Source organism: Vanrija albida (assembly GCF_041260175.1).
Source record: "Vanrija albida strain AlHP1 chromosome Unknown contig_5, whole genome shotgun sequence".
Taxonomy (NCBI): domain Eukaryota; kingdom Fungi; phylum Basidiomycota; class Tremellomycetes; order Trichosporonales; family Trichosporonaceae; genus Vanrija; species Vanrija albida.
The window spans coordinates 2,512,891-2,534,924 of NW_027191424.1; the positions used below are offsets into that span (position 1 = coordinate 2,512,891).

Here is a 22,034-nt window from a genome sequence, read left to right on the forward strand (position 1 = left end):
GGTACGACTCGAAGCGTGTCGTGCGACCTCCCAGCCCCACATGTACCTCGCTCCTCGCCTCGCATCGTCCCCATGCAGGCTGGCGTCCATGCACGCCCGCCGCCACGCTGCCACCGACACCGATGACGACCAGGGCGTGTAGTCAACGACCGCGCGTCATCGGCCCTGGCAGCGTCCCCCCCCCGCAGGGTGAGCGTCGGCCGAGGCCGGACTGACCCTATGGCAGAGTCTCGCCCAGCGCCTTGCCGCGCGTCAGGACCGTGTACATAATGAATGCTGCGCGCGCTGTCGCTCCCTGTCCGCTCCGGGCGGCAAGAGCGAGCGGCACGGCAACTCTTCTCACTCCACACTGCTTTCGGCGGTTGGGAACGGAAGTTGGGAACGATGGATGTGTATACTGTGTTTACACACCAGCAGCAGGCAGCGCATGGCGCCCGCATTGCGTCGTCGCTGGGTCGCCGCTGCGTCGTCGCCGATGGTACCATATTGGGGATGGAGAGAGTGGTTGATGAAACCGAGATTGCATCACCATGTCGCCGATTCCCAACTTTGCAGGCGCTGTGATATGTGCCTGGCTGCGAGTAGTGGTGGATCCCCAACTTGGCTCGCCTGGCTATAGCAGCACACTTGTCCCATCCCCAACCTGCCACCCTGGATGTCAACTTTTTCTTGTGCTAGCAGTGTGCAACGAGCAGAGACAGAGCAATGTATAGCAGTGCAGCGCAGAACATCCGAGCCGCCGCGTCGTGCCGGATTGGCCCCCGCCGCGCCGCGCCGTCCGGCGCCGGTGGGTATGCTGTTCGCGTTTGCTCACGGCCCGGCGGGCCGCAGTCGTAGACCCAGGGGAATAAAAGGCCGGCCGGAAACCGGAGGAGCCTCGACGACTCGAAGAGATTTCACAACAACGGCAGCGCAGCGTCTCCCCCCGTCACTGCAGCATACCTCATCCCACGCCCATCGTCGCATCTCACTGTCGACATTGTACACACGCCGTGCCCCATCGCCGCAGCGTGCACCACTACCTCCGACCTCGCCCCCGCCGCACGCGCACCCACGCACGTGTACGCCGATCGCCAGGCAGTCACCGCGACCCGCGACTAAGCCGATCCGTCTGGCCCGTCTGCTTTTTCAACCACCCACCACCCCACCATCATGTTCCGCGTGCTCTCGCGCCGCTCGGCGCTCGTGGCCGCCACCACGGCCGCAGTCGGCACGACCGTGCTCGCGCTCCAGCGCGACACGCAGCTCGACTCGATCCCCGTCACCAAGCGCAGGCCGTCGCCGCTCTGGTCGCCCATGACGCGCGAGCAGATGCTCGACCACCTCCGCTCGTCGGGCGTCTTCATGAAGCGCACAGAGCATGGCGGGCCTGAGCCGGGTATTGTGCCCCCTGGCGGCGTTGCTGCCACGCTGGCCGCGCAGGCCGACGACGACGACGTGTTCGACCTCCTCATCATTGGCGGCGGCGCGACCGGCGCCGGCACGGCGCTCGACGCCGCGTCGCGCGGCCTCAAGGTCGCGTGCGTTGAGCGCGACGACTTTGCGTCCGGCACGTCGTCAAAGTCGACAAAGCTCGTCCACGGCGGCGTGCGTTACCTCCAGAAGGCCGTCATGGAGCTCGACTACGAGCAGTACAAGCTCGTCAAGGAGGCCCTCCGCGAGCGCAAGGTCTTCCTCGAGACGGCGCCCTACCTCTCCAACATGCTCCCCATCCTGCTGCCCATCTACACTTGGTGGCAGCTGCCGTACTACTACATCGGCTGCAAGGCGTACGACCTGCTCGCCGGCAAGGAGAACATGGAGAGCGCGTACTGGATGGGCAAGGGCCGCTCCCTCGAGGCCTTCCCCATGCTCAAGGGTGACGGCCTCGTCGGCTCGGTCGTCTACTACGACGGCCAGCACAACGACTCGCGCATGAACATTGCGCTTGTTGCCACGGCTGTCCAGCACGGCGCCATCGTCGCCAACCGCACAGAGGTCGTCGCGCTCCACAAGAGGCCAGACTTCAAGCGCGGTGGCATCCCCCGCATCCACTCTGCCACCCTCAAGGACAATCTTACCGGCGAGGAGTTCACCGTCCGCACCCGCGGTGTCGTGAATGCCACTGGCCCCTTCTCGGACGGCGTGCGCAAGCTCGACGACCCCAGCGTCGCCAACATTGTCGCGCCGAGTGCCGGCGTCCACATCACGCTGCCGGTAAGTGTCGGCCAGTATCGGGGGCCGGTGCCGGCGCCACTGCCAAGGCTCGAGTTGAGATTTCCGCTAACACCCGCAGAACTACTACGGCCCCAAGACCATGGGCCTGCTCGACCCCGCGACCTCGGACGGCCGTGTCATTTTCTTCCTCCCCTGGCAGGGCAACGTCATTGCCGGCACGACCGACTCTCCCACGACCGTCGAGCAGAACCCCATCCCCAAGGAGCAGGAGATCCAGTGGATCCTCGACGAGGTCCGCCGCTACCTCTCGCCCGACATCAAGGTCCGCCGTGGTGATGTCCTCTCGGCCTGGTCGGGCATCCGCCCGCTCGTGCGCGACCCCGGAGCCAAGGACACGCAGTCGCTCGTCCGCAACCACATGATCAACGTCAGCGAGGGCGGTCTTCTGACCATTGCCGGCGGCAAGTGGACCACCTAGTGAGTGCAGCGATCGTGTCGATCTGTTTACGTGCTAACGGCCGGCAGCCGTGCTATGGCCGAGGAGACTGTCGACGCCGCCATCAAGGAGTTCGACCTCGCCCCCAACGGCCCCTCGCAGACCGCGCACATCAAGCTCGTCGGCGGCCACGCCTGGACCCCTACAATGTACATCAAGCTCATCCAGCAGTTTGGTCTCGAGACCGACGTCGCCAAGCACCTGTCCGAGTCGTACGGCGACCGCGCCTGGACTGTCGCGTCCATGTCCGAGTCGACTGGCAAGAGCTGGCCCATCCACGGCACGCGCTTCTCGGCGCTCTACCCCTACATCGAGGCCGAGGCCCGCTACGCCGTGCGTCACGAGTTTGCGCTCAAGGCGACCGACTTTATCGGCCGCCGCACGCGTCTGTCGTTCCTCAACGTCCAGGTCGCGCTCGAGTCGCTCCCCCGCGTCATCGACATCATGGGCGAGGAGCTCGGATGGGACGGCAAGCGCAAGAACCAGGAGTTTGACGACGCCATCCAGTACCTCAAGTCGATGGGTCTCCCCGCCAACACAAAGATCACGCTCGCCGAGGTCGTCAAGAGGCACGGCAACGTGCCCATCATGGGCCTGACAACAAAGCAGGAGGAGGCCGTGTACGCCCGTTCCGCCTTCTCGCCCAAGGAGCTCCAGCGCCTCACCGAGCAGTTTGCCCAGCTCGACCACGACAACGACCAGAAGATTGACCGCAAGGACATTCTCCTCGCCATGTCCAACGCCGGCTACGGCTCGAGCGTCCAGACGGCCGACGGCATCCTCGCAGAGGTCGACTTTGGCCGCAAGGGCTCGATCGACTTCCAGGACTTTTTGGACATTGCCGCCGGTCTCAAGGAGCTCCAGCTCGACTCGGCCTTTACCCACCTCGCAAAGCTCGGCGAGGACGAGGAGCCACGGAAGAAGATCCCCGTCGAGCGTTCCGGTGGTGGTGCCTAAGTGCATTGCTGTTGCCTTTGCTTTGCGCCATACCCATAGCCCCCCTAGATATCTTTGGGCCATCAGTTCTGTAGTAGGCGTAGTTAATGGACATTGTACTAGCTTCACGACCCGACCGCACAGTGACATATTACTCTACATGATGTCTATGTGCTAGACAACCCCCGCTCAGAAGAACGCGCTCATCGACGACAGCTGGCGGTAGACGTCGGGGCCGAGGCGCAACCGCAGCGTGCTGGCAAACTGGATGAGGCACTGCGCCTGGTGCTTGTACGCCGACAGCTGCTGCATGCGGCCGTGGTCGCCATAGGGCGAGTCCTTGAGCTGCTGGCTCAGGCGGTGCAGGCACTTCATCGTGGTGATGATGACGTCGTCGAGGTTGGAGACGACGGGCTGGTCGAGAATCTCGCGGAAGCGCTGGGCGTAGCGCGCAATCTGCGTCGTGTCGTTGTCGAGGGGCAGGAGGCCCGTCGAGCGGAACGTCTCGAGCGCAAGGTCGGGTCGGTCGGCGGCAAACTGCGACAGAGCGAGCTTGAGCTTGAGGAGCACCTCGAGCGTGTCCCAGTTGCGCTGGCTGATGCGCGAGCGCTTGGAGAAGTCATGCGCGTAGACATCGTGCACGCGAGACGACAGCGATTCGAGGTCGGTCGCGCCACCAAACGCGCCAGAGAGGCCGACTGACGCAGGGGTCTGCGCAGCGGTGAAGGGTGCACCTGACGCCTGGCCGAGGCTGTGGCCAAGAGCGCGGTTGACAGCCTCGACGACCTTGTCGTAAGCGCCCGCGAGGTGGTAGAGCTCGACCGAGTCGGCCAGCGAGGCATCGGCGGATGCCTGGTCGGCGGCCGCGAGGACAACCGACTGGAGGTAGTCCTGGTCGTCGGCGAGGTGAAGCAGGTCGAGGTCGCGCTCGATGACACCAGTCTCCTTGGAGCCGTCGGCGCGCACGCTACCGAGCAGCTTGGACCAGCTACGCGACGTGATGACAATGTCGCGGACGAGCGCAAGCGCGAGCTGGCGCTGGTTCTCGCCCGTGGGCGCGGGGGCGTCCGAGGCGAGGGCAACGAGGTATGCGTACTGCAGAGCAGTCTGAGGCTCAATGCGGTGGAAGGGGGCGATGTAGAGCTCGATGAGGCGACCAAAGTTGAGGTAGTCCGTGCCCGAGCCGTCGTCGGTGGTCACTGTGGTATTAGTCTTCTTGTCATAGTGGACTCTCTTCCTATCACTCACGAATTTCAGCGTCGGTAGTGGTCGCTGGCACACGGAGCAAGCCGTAGTATTGCAGCGCGATGGCAATGTGCACAGCGTCCGTCTTGAGCTCCTTCTTCGAGTAGAGGTACGCAACGGCACACTCAAACTGCGCAGTGTAGAGCAGTAAGTTGAACCAGGCAAACGGTCTCCTGCCATTGTCGTCAAACTTCTCCGAGCCGTACTTGAGAACAATCTTGGCGAGGTCGGCGAGGTCGTACTGCTCCTGCGGCGCATCGCCGTCCTTGTTCTCGCGGGTGAGGTTGAGCTGGAACCAGACCCAGTCCTCGGTGGTAGCGGCGACCTTTGCATTCCTGCGCGCGAGCTCGAAGCGACCGACGAGCTTGTACAGCGCGTACTTGAACTGGTCGACGTTGGCGTTGTTGCGGATGTGGCCGTTGAAGTCGTTGTAGAGCTGGTCGCGGAGGTTCTTGGGCAGACGTCTGTCAGGCGACTGAAGGTACGCCTTGAAGCTGCCAGTGAACGACCAGTCATCCTTCTTGACCGAGTTGTGGTTCGCCTCAACGAGCTGGAGTGCTTCCTCGGGATAGCCAGAGCGGAGGAGGTAGTAGATGTGAGCCCAGAGCTTGATACCACCGACAGTCTCGGGGCGGTAGGCATCCTGTGCCTCCTTGGAGCGCAGCGTCACATCGACAAAGGCGCGGACCTTGTTGGTGATACCAGGCACGCCGCCGAGCGCCGCCTCCTTGGGGTTCTTGGCAATCTTGTCGTCGATGTACAGCTCGAAGTCGTGCTCGAGAGACTGGCGCGCGCCGAGGGCGAGGCGGCCAGCAAGAAGAGAGTGCTGGTTGGAGCTATGGTCGGCGTAGTACGCCTGGGCGTACTGCCGCTCGAGGACGGGGGCAGCCGAGGAAGTGTACGAGCCCGTGGCATCGCGAAGGGATGGCTCCTGGGTGAGGTGTGCAAGGATGTTGTAGGCCTTGGGCAAGAGAGGGTACTTGTTGTCGTTCTTGACCGTTGCCTCCAAGGCCTGGCACAGCTCGTACGGCTCCTTGCGGAGGCGCTTCTGGTTGAGCGTGCTCACGACCTTCTCGTACTGCATCGCCTTGTTGTGCATCACGAGTCCTCCCTCGCGAGCCTCGACGGTGCTCTTGCCGAGCATCGACTCGGCCAAGGGGAAGCGACGGGTGGAGGCACCGAGGCGGCTCTTGCTGAGGGCAGTGGCCGTCGACTCGCCAAGTCGGCTGGGTCCGGCGGCTCCAGATGACAGACGCGCGAGCTCGTCGTCGGTGACACCGAGCTCGTCCTGGAGCACGCGCGTCTTCTCGCTCTCCCAGTTGGAGAGAATCTTCTGCTGAAACTGCTTCTGGAACGACTTGACCGTCTGAAGGGGTGCGTCAGCGAACGTTCGCAGGAGCGCACCGCCAGCCCGGCTATCCACATTCCAACCCACCTTCTGTCTCTGCACCTCAATGCCGCTGAGGATAACCATCTCGTGCCAGTTCCTTCCCCAGGCGCCGACGTCGGCGTCGCCAACGGCGTACGCGGGGCCGAGGTCGCCGATGGGTGCGAGGCGCGACGAGCTCGCCTGGGTCTTGCGCCTGCGGGCAGGACGCGAGGTGGACGCAGCGGCGTCGGCCGGGAGCTGGGCGATCTCGTGGCTGAGCTGCGACGTGTTGATGCCGAGGTTGGAGAGGAGCTGGTAGCTGGGGATGTTAGTGGTTGCCTCGTGGTGGTTGCCTCGTCGCCTTCCCCCCCAAACAGGGTGATGATCATCCTGCCCAACGCGTAGCGTCGCAACGCTTGCTGCACTCGGAGAAGGGCAACCAGATGGCGCCCACATCCTTATGCTCGCTGCGCTCGCAGGAGGCATCGCCATCACGAACCCCTCCACCCGGCTCCCATCGCCCCACCTCCCCCACCTCAGACTCACCCTTCGCCATTCAGACCGCGCTTGCCCCGCCCCGCCGCCACCTCGCTCATCCTCTCGAGCTCGTCGATACCGAGCCTGATCTGGGGCAGCTCGGGGTCATGGTCGACCGCGTTGAGCGAGTTGGCCCTTGCGAGCAGCGAGGTGAGGGTCGAGTTGGCCGGCGGGCGGCCCGACGTGCTGTTGTTGTACGCCGTGCCGTACATGGTGGTGTGTGGTGTGGTGAAGTGAGGTTGATGGACTCTTGACTTCTTTGTTGTCCTGTGTGTGGCCCGAAATCGTCACTCACTCACTTGTCCTGTGGTGGGTTCAATCTGCCTCCAAGTGGAGAAATGCAATCTCCGCGGTTACCATGCGTCTATATGGGGGGCATGTTTAACTAACTCATGATTTGATTCCGCTAATAGTACTTTGTAATATGATTCGAATTTCTGAGATTTAGGCTTGGTTGTGCCCCTGTATTTACCTCTCTCGTACGTTATGTCTATTTCCTAATGGGTGGGCGGGAAGGGGGAAGACGCGGGAGTTGGGAGGTGGGTGGCGGGCCAGCAGACGACAGGCAGTGCCTTGGTCGCTGGCAGGCGGTGGTACGTCGCCGCGCAGCTCGCCCACGCCGCCCGCCGCGCACTGCACGCACCACACCGCACCGCAGCCCGCCCAGCACTCGCCACACCACCGTCGTCGTTCTATGTACTTGCCTACCCCTTACCACACCAACCCGTGTTGCACCATCTTTCCTGCGCTCGACACGTCCAACCCACTCTCACACACTTTTTTGTCACTACAACGACGAGCAACGCAAGCACTCTCGCAGGCTACAGCAACACCAACTCACCCACGCTCTACTTCATTGTGCGTGCATCCACAATCTTGGGCCCTCCCATCTCCCGAGCACCGCTCCTGACACGACTTCAACGTCATTAGGTCACCTCTTACCGGTTGGATTCCACGTCCCTTTGTTCATCATGGCCGGTCCTCACTACGACTTGTGAGTATCGTCGACAAGACACACGCTACCGCAGTGGTCATGGCCATGCACGCCGTTCTCCACATCATCGCTACCATCATGCACTACTGACCACGTCATCAGCCTCATCAAGCTCCTCCTCATCGGTGACTCTGGTACGTGTCGCCGCCGCTGCTACTGCTGCGCATTGCCGGCGTGCATCCCGAGCTGCTCGGCAACCGGCTAACGCAGCTGCCTAGGTGTCGGAAAATCCTGTCTCCTCTTGCGCTTCTGCGACGACTCGTGGACCCCGTCGTTCATCACGACCATTGGTATCGACTTGTGAGTTGGGTCGCGCGATGCTGGTGTGCTGGCTCGCGGCGCCGCTCCCCACTCTCCACGTGCTGACGCACGGTGCAGCAAGATCAGGACGATTGAGCTCGATGGCAAGCGCATCAAGCTGCAGATTGTGGGTCACATGTGGTGTGCAGGGGAAGCCGTGGACCGTGCTGACCGTGCTCGCTCGTGATCAGTGGGACACTGCTGGTCAGTGACCTCCTTGTCCAGGGTGGAGACAATTGCTAAACGTTCACAGGCCAGGAGCGCTTCCGTACCATCACTACGGCCTACTACCGCGGTGCCATGGGTATCTTGATCGTGTACGACGTGACCGACGAGAAGAGCTTCAACAGTGCGTGTTGCGGTGCAGTGCAAGTGATTGTCTCTGACCTCCCCGCCAGACGTTCGCACCTGGCACGCCCAGATCGAGCAGCACGCCTCTGCCGGAGTCAACAAGATTCTGATTGGCAACAAGTGCGACTGGGACGAGAAGCGCGCCGTTACGCTCGAGCAGGGCAAGGCGCTCGCCGACGAGTTTGGCCTCCGCTTCCTCGAGACTAGTGCAAAGGCGAACGAGGGTGTGGAGGAGGCCTTCTTCACTCTTGCGAGGTGGGTAGAGGAGTGATGTGCGCGACGTCAGACTGACAGGCCGCCAGGGACATCAAGACCCGCCTGATCGACTCGCAGCCTCAACCAGAGGCACCTGTGCAGCTCAACGCCGACCGCGGCGTCAACGTCTCTGCCAAGCAGAACACGAACAGCGGTGGCTGCTGCTAAGATGCTGCTTCGCGCAGCGCATGTGCAGGAGTGACGCGTGTAGAGAGCGGTGGGGGGTTGTGGCCCTCGGCCGTTTTATGGGTTATCGCCTGCTTAGTCTCCTCCCCTTTAGTTCCCTCCCATCATCCACATACTCGGCGATGTATTGTACTGATTCTGGCGGTGGGGGACGGGGCGGGAGGGGCGAGTCTGCCGTGGGTCGTGGGGTGCTGTGGTGGCACGACGAGGCATGGTGTTGCCTATCGACCTGATTCGCCTCGCTCGGCACTGCTCATCACAGCCACGCAGCACTGCTTCTACCAGATTAAGAGTCTCCCGGGGCAGTCACCCCGGGATGATGATGTGCATGGGTAGTATAAATGCGTGGGTATCTGCTGCGGTCCGCGGTCGTCACTGACGCCCTGACTGCTGCGTTAGTGGTGGGCAACACAAGCAAGCCGGCACCACTCACAAGACCATCTCCTCCTTCTCTCTCTTCCCGCCATTCCTCTACAGCCCCACGGCGTGATCCCGCTTCAGGCCACCCGGCGCGCGGCCAGTGGGCACGACGCCCGAGCCCTCGGGCCGGCGGCGGATGGCGGCGACGCGCCCCTCGGCCTCGGTGACGTTGCGGACCGTGACGAGCTCCTTGACCTTGAGGATCTTGCCTGCGGCCTCGGGGCCGAAGGGGTGGAGCACGCTCTGGTGGAGACGGTGCAGGCCGAGGGCCTCGAGCGTGGCTCCAGACGCGGGGGGCAGGCCGCGCGCCGAGCGGACGAGCGTGATGAGGTAGTGGGTCGGTGCGGCGCCGGAGGCGGCGGCGTTGAGCGCGCGGAGGGAGGGGAGCATGCTGCCGGGTGTCGAGGTCGAGTCGCGATCGAGTGGGGCTAGCTTGCTGAGTCGAGGTGTAGCACGAGTCGATGGAGAACGCAATGTGCCTCTTGATATTTCGACACGAAGTGGTCGCTGGGCCGGGTCGAGCCGCTGATAAGTGAAAATTCAATATACGTGGCAATTATTTGCGACTCGACCGGTCACCTCGTCCATCCCGACTCTTACTCTGCCGGATCATACAAAAGTCCGAACCGCTGCCCATCTCACTCTTTCCCCTCTCCCCTCTCACAATGGCCCTCCCCACCCTCCGCGCCCAGGCGACCCGCCTGCCCGCCTTCTCGCGCGTGCTCGCCTCGGCGGCGTACAGCACCGGCCCTGCCGTCCCCGGCGCGCCCAAGCCCAAGCCGAACCGCCGCCCGGCGCCTGCGCCTGCCCAGGACCAGGCCGAGCAGGCCAAGCCGCAGCGCCAGCACCAGGGCCAGTACAAGGCCGAGCGTCATTTGTCGGACAAGCCGCCGCAGCGCGTCCGCGAGGACGTGCGCCGCGCCGGCCCGCCCCCGCACTTCATCACGCTGGCCGACTTGGAGCCCAAGCAGATCACAAAGCTCGTGCTCGACGCCCTCGCCCTCAAGCTCATTGTCAAGCGTGCGGGCCCCAACGCCGTTCTGCAGGGCCTGCGCGGCCGCTCTGCGGCGCTCATCTTCTCCAAGCGTAGCACGCGTACCCGTGTCGCGTCCGAGACGTCGCTCGCGACCCTCGGCGGCACGCCCATGTTCCTCGGGTCCCAGGACATCCAGCTGGGCGTCAACGAGACGCTCGAGGACTCTGCGCGCGTCATCTCGTCCATGGTCGACGGCATCATGGCGCGCGTGGGCGGGCACGAGGAGATTGAGACGCTGGCAAAGTACTCGAGCGTGCCTGTCGTCAACGCCCTCTCGGATCTCTACCACCCGACCCAGATCCTGGCCGACATTCTCACGCTCGTCGAGGCGTACTCGAAGATCGAGGTGCCTGAGAAGCTGTGGGACCAGCCCAAGCTGCACTCGAACCTGCGCCACTGGGTGTACCAGAATGTCGACGTCGAGGCGGCGCTCAAGGGCAAGAAGTTTGCGTGGGTCGGCGACACGAACAACATTAGCAACGAGATTATCGTGACGCTGCCGCGTCTGGGCTCGACAGTGTCGATTGCCTCGCCCAAGGGCTACGACAAGGTCGACCCGCGTGTGTGGGACCGGATGTGAGTAGGGAGCGGCGAGCGGCGAGCCGAAGGCGAGCTGCGAGCTGTGCCCGGCGTTGCAATGTACTGACGCCCCAGCGTCGACGCCGGCACCGAGTCCAAGATCACGCTCACCAACTCGCCCGCCGAGGCGCTCAAGGACGCCGACATTGTCGTCACCGACACGTGGATCTCGATGGGTCAGGAGGAGGAGAAGGCTGCGCGCCTGGCAGCGTTTGCCGGCTACCAGCTGACCAACGAGCTGATCGAGTCGTCGGGGGCCAAGCGCGACTGGCTGTTCCTGCACTGCCTGCCGCGCAAGCAGGAGGAGGTCAACGACGAGGTGTTCTACGGCGAGCGCTCGCTGGTGTTCCCCGAGGCCGAGAACCGCAAGTGGACCATCATGGCCGTGTTTGACGCGTACTTTGGCAAGTGGAAGTACGCGTAGGGGCGACGGGGTAGACATCAAGTCAAGTAGTGCAATGTAATTCATGCGGCGGGCGTTATTATCAACTACGGCTGCGACTTAGCGCCGCTTGACCCCCATCGCAGCGTGCATCTTCGCCGCGGTAGCCTTGGCCGTCGCGACGTCCTCTGCGCCAATCTCGTGCGCGGCGACGGCGGCAGCGACCTGGCCATGCGCGGCCGCCATGGCGACGTTGGCTGCCGGGCTCCCTGCGTTGCCGGCCCAGAAGAGCCCAGGGGTGGGGGTGCGCGGGTCGACGCCGCCGCGCGGGGGCATCATGGGCGGCGGCGCGTCCGGCCCGACGGGGGGGAGTGCGCCGCCGAAGCCGAGCGGGCCGCCGAGGAGCGCGGGGGTGAGCCAGGCCTTGGCGTCGGCTGAGGGCTCAGAGGCGTCGGGCACGACGAGGAGGTTGGCGACGGCCACGGGCGGGGCGCCGTCGAACGACACCTCGAGGCTGTCGCCGGTGTCGGCGACGCGCGCGATGCGCGGCGTGACCACCTCAAAGCCGCGGAGCTTCAAGACCTCCTCGTACCCCGCCACCCCTGCGGCGGCCGCCCCCTCGGCCGTCGCCACGTCCATGCCGTGCGTGAAGATGACTTTGCGCGGGTACGGAATGCCGGCCCACACGCTGAGGATCATGCCGACGATGACGGCGTTGGGCACCTTGCCCTCGGCCGGCGGGGTGAGGAGGAAGCCCATGGGCGCGTGCGCCGTCTCGGTGCCGTGGCAGAAGATGCAGTGGAGCGCGCGGCGGCCCCACTGGGCTGCGAGGCCTGGGGGGCGGCGTCAACAAAAACAATCCAGTACTCCGAGCTCGGCAGCACGCACCAGGAATGTCGGGCAGCACATCACGCACACCCGTCGCCAGCACGACCTTGCGCGCGCGGGTCACGCGGCCCTCCGCGTCGGTGGCGACGAAGGCGCCGTCCTCGCGCGCCAGGCTGACCACGGCGCCGCGCCGCACGTCAATGTTGCTGTAGTTGGCGAGGTCGGCGCCCGCCTTGGTCCGGTACGCGGCGGGGTCGGCGCCGTCGAACCCCGGGATCGTGTGCGACTCGCGCGCCGGCGCGTTGCGGTACACGCCCGAGTCGTAGAGCACCCCGGGGCGGAGGGTGCGTGCGAACATTGTCGCGGCGGACAGGCCGGCCGGGCCGCCGCCGACGACGAGGAGGTCGGTGAGGGTTGGGGCGGGCATTGTGCGTGTGTGGGGGGGTGCGGTGGGGTGGAGTGTGATGGTGCGAGGCCGGTGTGGTAAGAGCGTGTTGGAACGAACGCGTCGATGCGTTGCCTTGCCCACGCCCAGGCCTTATATACCAGATCGGCGACGACGTCACGGCACCGAGCCCGACGTAGCCGAGAGCCCGAGCCCGCCCCGACGCCGCACGCACGACCCGACCGATGCCGGCGAGTCACGACGTGCATGCACACGCGCCGGCAGCAATGCGCGTGCATGCACCCCCGCGCCCACGCCCTCGGCTGCGCCGGCACCCACACACACGCACTCAGCCCCGGGCCCGAGCCGCCGCCACGCCGAGGGATGATGCTAGCCCGCCAAGACTGATCACGCCCGCTCCGTGGCGCCGCGCGGGGAAAAGTGTGGCCTCAGCAAGGTGGGTGTTGGGCGCGCTGACTGAGCATGACTGAGAATGCATGCGCACACACGCATGCATGTCGGCACGGTGCGCACCTCGGCGGTCCAGTCAACTCGAGTCGGCGACGCGAGCGCACGCCAGATGCTCGGCCCTCCAAGGCCAGCCTATGCCGGCCACCACGTCCCCCCACCCCCCCTCGCACCTCGCCAGTGCCACCCCGTCCCCCCTCCCCCCAGTCTGATCGATCCCACACCATGCCCCCGCCAGCCATCGCTGCACTGCGACACCTCGACGCCGGCGACGGCGCATACTGCATGGCGTGAGTGCTCGCCGCGTCGGCATCCCACCTCCCGTCGGCACCGACGGCGTCCGCCACGTGGCAAGGCCGGGTGGGCCTGTGCCGGGACAGCGCCGCGCCCTCGGCGACGGCGACGGCGATAGAGGGGCATACTCGGCACCGAGCGCCTGGATGGCCGAGCAGTCGGAGGAGTCGGCGGTGAGCTGCAGCGCTGAGCCGTGCCCGCGATGCCGCTCGACGCAAACGGCGGCAGCTCCTGCTGCAGCCAGCTTCATTACTCTGCCTCGCACCAGCAACCCCGACCCACTCGCTTCGCTCGTGGGTGGCACTTCCAACCACCTCCCCACTCGCTTCGCTCGTGGGTCGGTCGGCCTCACCTCTCGCTCCGCTCGAGGCTCGGTCTCACCCCTCGCTGCGCGAGGGGTTCGGTTCTGAGGCAACAGATGCATACACTTTTCAAATCTCTGCTCAACAAGACGCGCCCGCTCGACACGCCACACACGAGCGGGCACACCGAAAAGTCGTCTGTCTCTACACGGGAGATGGGTCGGGCTGCCAGACCAGCACCGGCCGTATGCTGGGTTACAGTGCGGGGCCGAAGCGCCCGCTGGGTATACAAGTTGAAGGGGAAGTGGATGTGGGTTTTGGGTAACAAGGTCGGCCAAAGTCGGTCTTCCATGACGGGTTTTTTTCTTTCCAAGCGCGATTCTTTTCCGAGACAAGTTGATGTGTACACGGTCGAAAGGATTAAGGGGATGCGGGGAGCATTGTACAGTGCCGAGGCGTCGTTTGCTTACAATCCCAATTGGTAGCTCTAGGTGCTCAACGCGGTGGGAAGATTACATGAGCTGGGGGAGTTGGCCGTGACCGCCGTTGGCGGCGTACATGTAGCCAGCGTTGGGGTCCTGCCACAGAGGCAGGCCCTGTCCAGCGCCCGAGCGCTCAGCAGCCGCAGCGGCGGCGGCAGCGGCAACAAGGGCAGAGTCCGAGTCGGAGGGGGCGGTCGCAGGGAGGGGGTCGATGTGCGAGCCGCTCGTGTTCCAGTTGGGCGCAGGCTGGCCCGAAGGGCCGCGCAGGTGCAGCCAAGGCTGTCCGTCGGGGCCAGGAGCATGGTAGCTCATGCCGCTGTGGTTGTGGATCTCGCGGCCGTGGAACGGCGCACCAGATCCGACGCCACCAGACACCTGGGGAACGTGGCCACCACCGGCACCACCGCGGCCGTAGCCACCAGGGCCCATGAAGGGACCGCCAGCAGCGCCGTAGACCTCGGTGAGCGCGTTGATGTGCTGGAGCTGAGGGCGGCCAATGTGGCGAGGGTGGTAGCCACCAGCACCGGGGTTGCGGTTGCCGTAGCCACCACGGCCACCACCGTAACCACCAGCGCCACCAGCACCGCCGGCACCACCACCGGCACCACCGCCGCCGCCGTAGTTGAACGAGGCGTCCTCACGCTGGAGCTTGGACTGGATACGCTTGCCGTAGGGAGTGTTGCGGATCGAAGGGAGAATGGGGCGGATGCACTCGACGAGCTGGCAATGTCAGCACTGCGTCAACAAGCCAGTTGCAATACTCACAACCATGCGCTGGCCAATCTCGCAGTAGTCGAGGATGGTCTGGATGACGTAGTTGCCGTACGAATCGCGCAGCAACTTCTCAAGACGAGAGCGGTTGAGCACCTCGCTGACAAGCACCTTGCGAATCTCGGGGTCGGCAACACGGATACACTTTTCTACAACATTGGACGAGAACCTGTGGCGTTAGGGTCGCCCTCCACACACCCACACAACTCACTTTTGCACAGACAAGCTGCAGACGTTGCCGATGAACGTGCGGATGAGAGGCTCGGAGAAACGAGCGTCGTTGAGGTCGAGAATATACTGGATCACGTAGTTGCCGAAGGGGTCCTGAACAAGATACAGCGAGTTGAAGATGATTTCCGTTACAAGCTGGAGACGCTGAGCGGGCGACGCGTGGTCGATGGAACGCTGCAGCACACAGCAACCGTGACGGTGCGTGGCAACCTCGATGAGGTTTTGAGCAATGGCGTTGTAAATGAATTGGTTGTCCTCGGGAATGAGCTTGTTGAGGCACTTTTGGATGACATGATTTCCGTTAAGATCTTTGATGAGGGCAACAACATTGACGCTCAGGGCGTAGATGAGGGTACGAATCTGCTTGGGCTGGCGGGGCTGGGCGAGGAAGTCAACCATCTTCTGGACGGCACGCGTGCCGTGCATGTTGAGCGAGATGCCGACTAAGTCGTTGGACACCGAGTCAATAATAGCCGAGCGCTGCTCCTCGGTCGCATGCTCGAGCAGCTTCTGGCAGAGGTAGTTGCCAAAGGGGTCGATCATGAGCTCCGGGAAGTGGCCGTACGTCTCGCGGAAGATCATGTCGCGGTGGGTCGGGTCACCCTCCTCGAGCTTCTTCTGGAGGTAGCGGCAGCCGTGCTGGTCCTTGCACAGGCTGAGGATCTCGCCCTGAAGGTCCTCGAGACGCATGCCAGAGAAGCGGTTGAACTCGCGGTCAGCCTCGGCGCGCTTGTTCTTGAGGCCGATCATGCCAGCGGGGTAGAGGGCGCCAGAGCCAAAGTTGTCGTCCTCGAAGCCGTACGAGTCGTAGCCCTGGGGAATGAAAGCATTGGCGCCGGCCGCGTTGGCGGGGAGGCCCATCGACGAGTACAGAGGGTCGGCACCGTAGGGGCGGGGGTTGTCATTGAGGCCGCCAAAGCCAGCGCCACCGACACCACCACCAGGGCCGCCGACCTTGGAGCCGAAGGCACGGGCAAGGTCCGGGTTCGAGAAGCCGCGCTGGGCCTGGGTGAAGGCACCGTCGCCAATCGGGCTGGTGCCCGTGCGCTTCCCACCGGGGATGGCACCACCAGAGGCGGGGCCAAGACCAAACGGCGTGCCGGGAACCGACTTGCTGGGGAGTGCAGGAAGGCTGGCAATGCTGTCGGCGAGACCAGTGGGCGAGTTGCGGCTGTTCAAGATGGGGTCGCGGGGAGCCTCGTCACCAGAGCCCATGAGCGAGTTGGAAGCCAAGGGCGAACGCGACGGCGCGTTGGGGAAGGGCGACCAGTCGGACGACTTGAGCGAGGTGTCGAATGGCCTCGAGCCGAAAGCGCGCGACGAAGCCTGGGGCAGCGGCGCAAGGTCGAGGGCAGCCGAGGACGCCGACAGGTGCTTGTCCTTGGCGAGTCCCGGGAACGGGTCGTCGTCGTTGATGGCGAGGTAGCTGACGGATTCTTTGATTGTCAGAGCGCCGCCAATCGGAGCTAACCTACTCTGAGCACCCTCAGCTCCAACATCGTCGTCGTCGGCCCAGTCCTTCTTTCCGGGCTCGAGGACGCTCAAGCTGAGCTTCTCCATACCAAAGGTCGCTCCGCCGTAGCCGCTCGTCCGCCTGCTCGAAGGCATGCTTTTGGCCCCGTTGACCTCGCGGCCCTGGCCGATCGGAGCGGGGGCGCCTGCGCCAGGGGCACGATCGCCCGGCGTGCCAGCGGCGTTGCGCGCACCGAGGGGGGAGGTGGGCGCAGAGGCAGGCTCGGTGATGACGACACCGTTGCTGTTGAGCAGGAGCTCGTCGGCACGCTGGTCGGCATCGAGCTTGGCCATCTGAGCCGCGAGCAACGCGCGCTGCTCGTCACGCTCCTGGCGCTTCTTCTCGAGGGCGTGCACATCGGCGACGGCGTCGGGGGACGACGACGCGGAGCGCGCCTGGGGAACGTTGTCAGCACAAGCAGGGAAAAAGTGTCTGGACGCCCATCACAACTCACAGCAACACCGTTTACCTGAACATCAACCGACTTGTAGCCATTGATGTCGGCGCCGTTGGGCTTGGTAGGCGAGGCAGAAGTCATGCTCTATCTGATGGGTAACAACGAGTAGAAGGATCCGCGACTGGGCCTGGTTAGTTGGTGTCGTTTGACGCTGTCGCCACTACGGGGGGCTCGCCGCGAACACGCACGTCCAACCTCAAAGGATCCAGGCAGATTCAACGATACGACCGTTGCTGTTTTTTTGTCGGGGCCAGTCTTCACTCGAGATCTGGTGGTTGTGTGATGGGGAGGGAGTGAAGAGGAAAGGTGGAAAGGGAAGGGGGAAAGGTGAGCGGGGTGTCGATGGCGAGTGATCGGGATCGAGGTGGTGGTGGGGTCCGAGGGAACGACGAGGTCGGCGAAAAAGAGGCAATGTGTCAGCACTGCGAGATGTCCTTTTGCTTTTGCAGTTGGAGTTGCGAGTTGCGATGCCGAGTGGTGCCAGGCCAGCCAGCGGTCGATGCAGCAACAAGGCCGGCTCCAAGCCTAAAACTCACGAGTGTCACTTGGATGTGTTTCAGTGAGTGAGAGGCGCGAAGAAAAACCGGGTTGATGGGGCGAGAATCCGTGCGTCGCTAAAAGCTACAACAAGGGTTTTCGAATGCCGGATCTTTCGTCGTCGTCGTCGTCGTCTTCGGAGACGGAGTCCGAGAGGATGAGGGGGGGGAAGAGGAGGAAGGTTTTTGGTGTTTGTGTTTGTAGGAGGGCGATGGAAGGTGGGTAGAAATTTGATGTCCGTGGGCGACGAGGCGACGAGGGAGGGGAGGGACAGGAGGAGTGGGGACGGGGGCGGAGTGGTGCAACCGTGTGTGGGTGGTGGTGGCCGCCTGGGTGGGTGTGCGGCGCCTGGCTGGCTGGCTGACCGGCCAGAGGCGCGCGTGCCGTGTGGGCGGGCACCTGCTAACTACAGCGGCACTGGCGGCAACCCGAACGGAATCAAATTTCGACTATGTACCATCAAAAAAATCGGCCGGGCCTATCAAACTGTCCCCGTCCTGTGGCACAAACCACAACGAGCCACTCGAGCATCAGTCAGTAGCTACACAACGACAGACACATGCGCAGATGCAAACAGATGGGCAGAGCAGCGGCGGCAAGGTCACACGCAGACACACCCTGCCCACACCACACGTATGTGGAGATTGATGATGCCATCACATATACAGACGCCAAAGCCCTCAATTGAACACGAGTCAAATGAAAACTAGAAGCTTAGTTGTACTGGAATAGGGTCAGCGGGGTCACAGCGGGCGAGAGTCGCATGTTGCGCGACGTTCAACGAACCTTGACGAAGCCCATGGCCTTGGACTGGGGGGTGTTAGTTGTGCTCCAATGGTTACAACGGGCCAACTCACCTTCTCACGGAAGCACTGACGGCACATGTCAAGGCCCCTGTAGAGTCAGTATCCCGTCCATGTCGTCGCGCTCGTCGCCCAACGTACCACTTGCTGCGGGGTGTTAGCACTCGTCTGCGCAGGTGTACACGCCAGAACTCACCGGATAAGACCGGCCTGGTGAGCGCAGACACGGCACTGACGCGAACCCTTGCCGTAGTTACGGGGGCTGTGGATGTTAGATTCGTCCGGGTTGTAATGGCAGCGGCGGCGTGGTCGGAAACGGAGCCACGGGGGCGCGAGGAGGACAGATGTGCGGCGAGGACAGGTGCGCGCGAGAAGGACTGAGGGCGGGCGGTCGTCGCGGCGTGAAGCAACTCGCGTGCGTGTGTGCGTGCGGATTCGCAGGTCCAAAGTTCCGTCTGCCGGCCCATCGTTCCCTCCCTTCCAGACGAACGGCGGACCAGACGGCACGCAGACGACGCTCCGAGGCGCCTCGACAGCCGCCGCCGTCGCCACCAGCCGCGCCCTCGTCCTCATGCCTGTCCTCGCGTGTCCTCGCACACAATCCCTCAAGCACTCGTTCCCAGTCCTCCAGCGCATCCCGTCTGCCGTTCCCTCCATTCCTGCCGCCGCGCTCGACGACTCACCGCGAGAACCAAACGTTGGAGTGAGCCCTGGGACTGTCAGCTGCGCTCTCACGACCAGACCAGGTCCAAGCCAACGCACATATTGTATGTCGGTGTTTAGAGTTCGCGAGGTTGTCGCGGTGTTTTGTGCTAGCGGGGTGTTAGTCGTCGTGTCGTGGGGTGTCGCTGTCGAGCTGTCGGGGAGTGTCGAGGCCTACTCACGTCGTCTACGTGGGGTTTTGAGGGATGCTGGACGATTCTTGGCTTCGAGTTGTCAGTTGGCAGCGGCGAGCAGGCAGCGAGCGCCGCCCAGCCAGCGTGCGAGCGAGCATCGCACCCAGGAGCGTGTACCAGGCTTGTCGACGGGGGTAAAAAATCGAAACTTGGCTTCCGGCGTTACGGCAATATCGCGCGAGGCGGGCCGTTTCTAATCGGGTCAGGATTTTTCCTAATGGGAGGCTTGATGAGGCCATGAGACCTGGCCAACTCTAATGCACAACCGGTGGCACTCGAAGCATCCACAACAGTCCCAAGAACACCTTCTAGCATCGTACAACGTCTATCTATCTCTCTCCCTGCAGCGGCCGGTGCGGCCGGAGCACGTCACGCCGAGCAAGGAGGCCATGCAGTGTAATGCGTGTGGAATGATGTGGAATGCGGGGGGCGGGGGCGGGCGGGGGCGTGGTGGTCGTGTTCTACTTGGTGGCGGGGGAAGGTGCCGCTGCTGCTGGCGCGGCCGGGGCTGCCTGCTTGCCCGCCTCGATCATGCTCCGCTCCGACGCAGACAGGTTGAACAGGCTGTCGGTGAACTTGTGCCACTCGCGGCGGACCTGGGGGTGGGTGTGAGCGGGGAAGGGGAAGGTGGGTTGCGCGTTGGCGCTGGGCGGTGCAGTGCAGGCTACGACAGCTCGAGGCCGTCGCCACCCATGCACAACGCGCGCACACTCACGGGCGAGAAGACGTGCTCTCTCGTGTTGCCAAAGTCGTAGTAGAGGACCATGTAGGCCGCGGCGACTGGGCGCGTCAGCGTCGGCGCTCAAGATCAACGCAGCGCAGCCGGCGCCGCCCAGCGGCCTGCCTCGGCGTCACTCACATCCACCAGCGACCCACCCCGCGACGCCAATCATGCGCGAGAAGCGCGGGAGGGGTGGGCCGTCGCCGCTCTTGGCCAGCTGGGCATAGAACGCCTCGGCCTCCTTGGGCGTGCGCGGGCGCGGCAGGCTCGCCGGCTTGGGGCCAGTGTAGCTGCGTTCCGGGTTGGCCTTGTGCGCTGCGGCCGAGGGCCCTGGGCCGGCGCGTGGGGGCTGGGGGGGTGGCATGGCGACGGCGCTCGGTGGTTTGTGTGCGGAGACGGCCAAGTTGTTGTGAGCGAGATGCCGATGTGCCGTGCGCTGGCTGCCGGTGGAGGTCGCCCCGAGTCGACAAAAGTCGGAGGCGTGCCTGAATCGGCCGGCCGACTGCCTTGTGGAATCCAGATAATCACCACGCTCGCAACTCGCCACCACCCACACCACTGCGATGCGCGCCCCCCTCGTACTGGCGGGACCGGTGCGCGCCGGCCTGATGCGTGCGGCCGCTTCGGCGCGGTGCGTCGCGCCCGCCCGCGCCATCCACCTCCTGCGCGAGCTGCGCGTCCCCGCGCCATGGGAGAACGCCAAGTGGGTAGTGTGGGGGTCCTCGCTGATGGCAGGAAGCCGCGCCTGCGCCCATACGTCCCGGACGGGCCGGCCGACCCCGACAGCCCGCTGCACGCCTCGCCTGCGTGAGTGCCGGCCTGGGCGCGCTGACAATAGCCACCGGACGAGCGTGTGGTCGTCGCCCCCCACGTCCATCCTCCTCATCCAGAAGCCGAACGACGAGCGCACGACCAAGGCCATGGGCGAGGTGCTCTCGTGCGTCGTGGCGCCCTCCCCGCTGACGGCAGGCACTTGACGACGACGTACCCCCACCTCCGGCTGCTGGTCGAGGCGCACACGGCGCGCGACCACCCCGACTTTGAGAACCTCTACGTCGTTGGCCCGCGTGAGTGTGCTTGCGCGCAGCGCTGACGACAGACGACGCGCACCTCCTCCCGCTGCACACGCACATGGTCCTCACGCTAGGCGGCGACGGCACGGTGCTGCACGTGTCGCACCTGTTCAGCGAGGGCGAGTGCCCCCCCGTGCTCTGCTTCAGCATGGGCAGCCTCGGCTTCCTGCTCCCGTTCCACATTGACAGCATGCCCGTCGCGTTTGAGCAGGCGCTCAACGGGCCCGTGAGCGTGCTCAACCGCGCGAGGCTGGCGTGTACGCCGTACCACGCCAACGGAGAGCTCCTCGAGCGCTGCGGCGACGTGTCGGAGGAGGGATGGCAGGTCATGAACGAGGTGACGCTGCACCGCGGCCGGCATCCGCACCTCACCATCGTGGACGCGTTCTACGACGACCAGCACTTGACCGAGGCGGTGGTGGGTGTTAAGTCTGGCCGAGCTGACCCACGCCCAGGCAGACGGCCTTTTGCTGTCCACGCCAACAGGCTCGACGGCCTACTCGCTCTCGGCTGGCGGGCCAATCTCGCACCCCGAGGCCGACGCGCTGCTCCTCACGCCCATCGCGCCGAGATCACTCTCGTTCCGCACCGTCATTCTGCCAGGCCAGGGAGAGGTCAGGTTACAGGTGGGCCGCGCAGCACCTCTGACTACCCCTGCTAACCCCCCAGATCTCCCCCCGCGCCCGCTCCCCCGCCGAGCTCTCCATCGACGGCCGCGAGGTGTGCGAGCTGCACAAGAACGAATCCGTCGTCATCCGCAAGTCCGAGTGGCCGATGCCGTGTATCGAGCGCCCGGGCGGCGGCACGGGCTGGGTGCGCGACATCTCGTCCCTCCTCCACTTCAACGTCGGGTTTGTCAACAAGAGTATAAAGAAGGGCCACGTGTAGGGGGCAGCGGCGGCGGCAGCAGCGCTTGTATCACTTTGTCATAGAGTAACCATAACTCAAATGCAGCACACATCAACACTCATGCAGCACACGTTGCCAATGCAGGCATGCATAGTGGGGTAGGTAGTCAAGACGACAGGGC

At 64.3% G+C, this 22,034-nt stretch overlaps 10 protein-coding genes across 10 annotated transcripts; 4 read left to right on the forward strand and 6 right to left on the reverse strand.

The window, feature by feature from the left end:
- Positions 1-1,152: 1,152 nt before the first annotated feature.
- On the forward strand, positions 1,153-3,610 carry GUT2 (mitochondrial glycerol-3-phosphate dehydrogenase; the record flags this gene model as incomplete). Its single annotated transcript, XM_069355579.1, has 3 exons — positions 1,153-2,196; positions 2,276-2,634; positions 2,683-3,610. 3 exons carry the CDS (start codon positions 1,153-1,155, stop codon positions 3,608-3,610), a joined length of 2,331 nt encoding a protein of 776 aa, XP_069207650.1.
- A 168-nt stretch (positions 3,611-3,778) lies between these two features.
- Positions 3,779-6,952, reverse strand: NIC96 (nuclear pore complex subunit; the record flags this gene model as incomplete). The annotated part of the gene is made up of 4 exons (XM_069355580.1): positions 3,779-4,788; positions 4,838-6,200; positions 6,270-6,522; positions 6,750-6,952. The coding sequence occupies 4 exons, from the start codon at positions 6,950-6,952 to the stop codon at positions 3,779-3,781; spliced, it is 2,829 nt and encodes a 942-aa protein (XP_069207651.1).
- Positions 6,953-7,711: 759 nt separating this feature from the next.
- SEC4 (GTP-binding protein) lies at positions 7,712-8,808 on the forward strand (the record flags this gene model as incomplete). Its single annotated transcript, XM_069355581.1, has 8 exons — positions 7,712-7,734; positions 7,837-7,868; positions 7,953-8,034; positions 8,113-8,161; positions 8,226-8,238; positions 8,288-8,383; positions 8,433-8,640; positions 8,688-8,808. 8 exons carry the CDS (start codon positions 7,712-7,714, stop codon positions 8,806-8,808), a joined length of 624 nt encoding a protein of 207 aa, XP_069207652.1.
- Positions 8,809-9,297: 489 nt separating this feature from the next.
- MRPL33 (mitochondrial 54S ribosomal protein uL30m) lies at positions 9,298-9,636 on the reverse strand (the record flags this gene model as incomplete). The annotated part of the gene is made up of 1 exon (XM_069355582.1): positions 9,298-9,636. The coding sequence occupies one exon, from the start codon at positions 9,634-9,636 to the stop codon at positions 9,298-9,300; it is 339 nt and encodes a 112-aa protein (XP_069207653.1).
- A 275-nt stretch (positions 9,637-9,911) lies between these two features.
- Positions 9,912-11,285, forward strand: ARG3 (ornithine carbamoyltransferase; the record flags this gene model as incomplete). Its single annotated transcript, XM_069355583.1, has 2 exons — positions 9,912-10,858; positions 10,937-11,285. The coding sequence occupies 2 exons, from the start codon at positions 9,912-9,914 to the stop codon at positions 11,283-11,285; spliced, it is 1,296 nt and encodes a 431-aa protein (XP_069207654.1).
- A 78-nt stretch (positions 11,286-11,363) lies between these two features.
- On the reverse strand, positions 11,364-12,498 carry Q8F55_007144 (uncharacterized protein; the record flags this gene model as incomplete). The annotated part of the gene is made up of 2 exons (XM_069355584.1): positions 11,364-12,076; positions 12,132-12,498. The coding sequence occupies 2 exons, from the start codon at positions 12,496-12,498 to the stop codon at positions 11,364-11,366; spliced, it is 1,080 nt and encodes a 359-aa protein (XP_069207655.1).
- A 1,534-nt stretch (positions 12,499-14,032) lies between these two features.
- Q8F55_007145 (uncharacterized protein) lies at positions 14,033-17,055 on the reverse strand (the record flags this gene model as incomplete). The annotated part of the gene is made up of 5 exons (XM_069355585.1): positions 14,033-14,722; positions 14,768-14,942; positions 14,985-16,440; positions 16,480-16,912; positions 16,972-17,055. 5 exons carry the CDS (start codon positions 17,053-17,055, stop codon positions 14,033-14,035), a joined length of 2,838 nt encoding a protein of 945 aa, XP_069207656.1.
- A 1,170-nt stretch (positions 17,056-18,225) lies between these two features.
- Positions 18,226-19,525, reverse strand: RPS29 (40S ribosomal protein uS14; the record flags this gene model as incomplete). Its single annotated transcript, XM_069355586.1, has 10 exons — positions 18,226-18,234; positions 18,298-18,321; positions 18,369-18,405; positions 18,456-18,461; positions 18,511-18,524; positions 18,572-18,576; positions 18,998-19,024; positions 19,077-19,126; positions 19,199-19,203; positions 19,499-19,525. The coding sequence occupies 10 exons, from the start codon at positions 19,523-19,525 to the stop codon at positions 18,226-18,228; spliced, it is 204 nt and encodes a 67-aa protein (XP_069207657.1).
- Positions 19,526-19,624: 99 nt separating this feature from the next.
- Q8F55_007147 (uncharacterized protein) lies at positions 19,625-20,299 on the reverse strand. The gene is made up of 3 exons (XM_069355587.1): positions 20,070-20,299; positions 19,926-19,990; positions 19,625-19,806 (listed from the first exon to the last, which is right to left on the reverse strand). Exons 1-3 carry the CDS (start codon positions 20,293-20,295, stop codon positions 19,672-19,674), a joined length of 426 nt encoding a protein of 141 aa, XP_069207658.1. The 5' UTR covers positions 20,296-20,299; the 3' UTR covers positions 19,625-19,671.
- Positions 20,300-20,494: 195 nt separating this feature from the next.
- Positions 20,495-21,892, forward strand: POS5_2 (NADH kinase pos5; the record flags this gene model as incomplete). The annotated part of the gene is made up of 7 exons (XM_069355588.1): positions 20,495-20,634; positions 20,667-20,738; positions 20,770-20,868; positions 20,901-20,998; positions 21,031-21,422; positions 21,460-21,630; positions 21,674-21,892. 7 exons carry the CDS (start codon positions 20,495-20,497, stop codon positions 21,890-21,892), a joined length of 1,191 nt encoding a protein of 396 aa, XP_069207659.1.
- Between the last annotated feature and the right edge of the window lie 142 nt (positions 21,893-22,034).

Excerpts from the sequence above, each read along its gene's own strand:
- Q8F55_007147 (XM_069355587.1), bottom strand. The coding sequence starts at position 20,295 with ATGCCACCCCCCCAGCCCCCACGCGCCGGCCCAGGGCCCTCGGCCGCA. Across the intron at positions 19,991-20,069 it reads GGGGTGGGTCGCTGGTGGAT|TCGCCGCGGCCTACATGGTC; the intron begins GTGAGTGACGCC and ends TGACGCGCCCAG. Across the intron at positions 19,807-19,925 it reads GAGAGCACGTCTTCTCGCCC|GTCCGCCGCGAGTGGCACAA; the intron begins GTGAGTGTGCGC and ends ACCCACCCCCAG.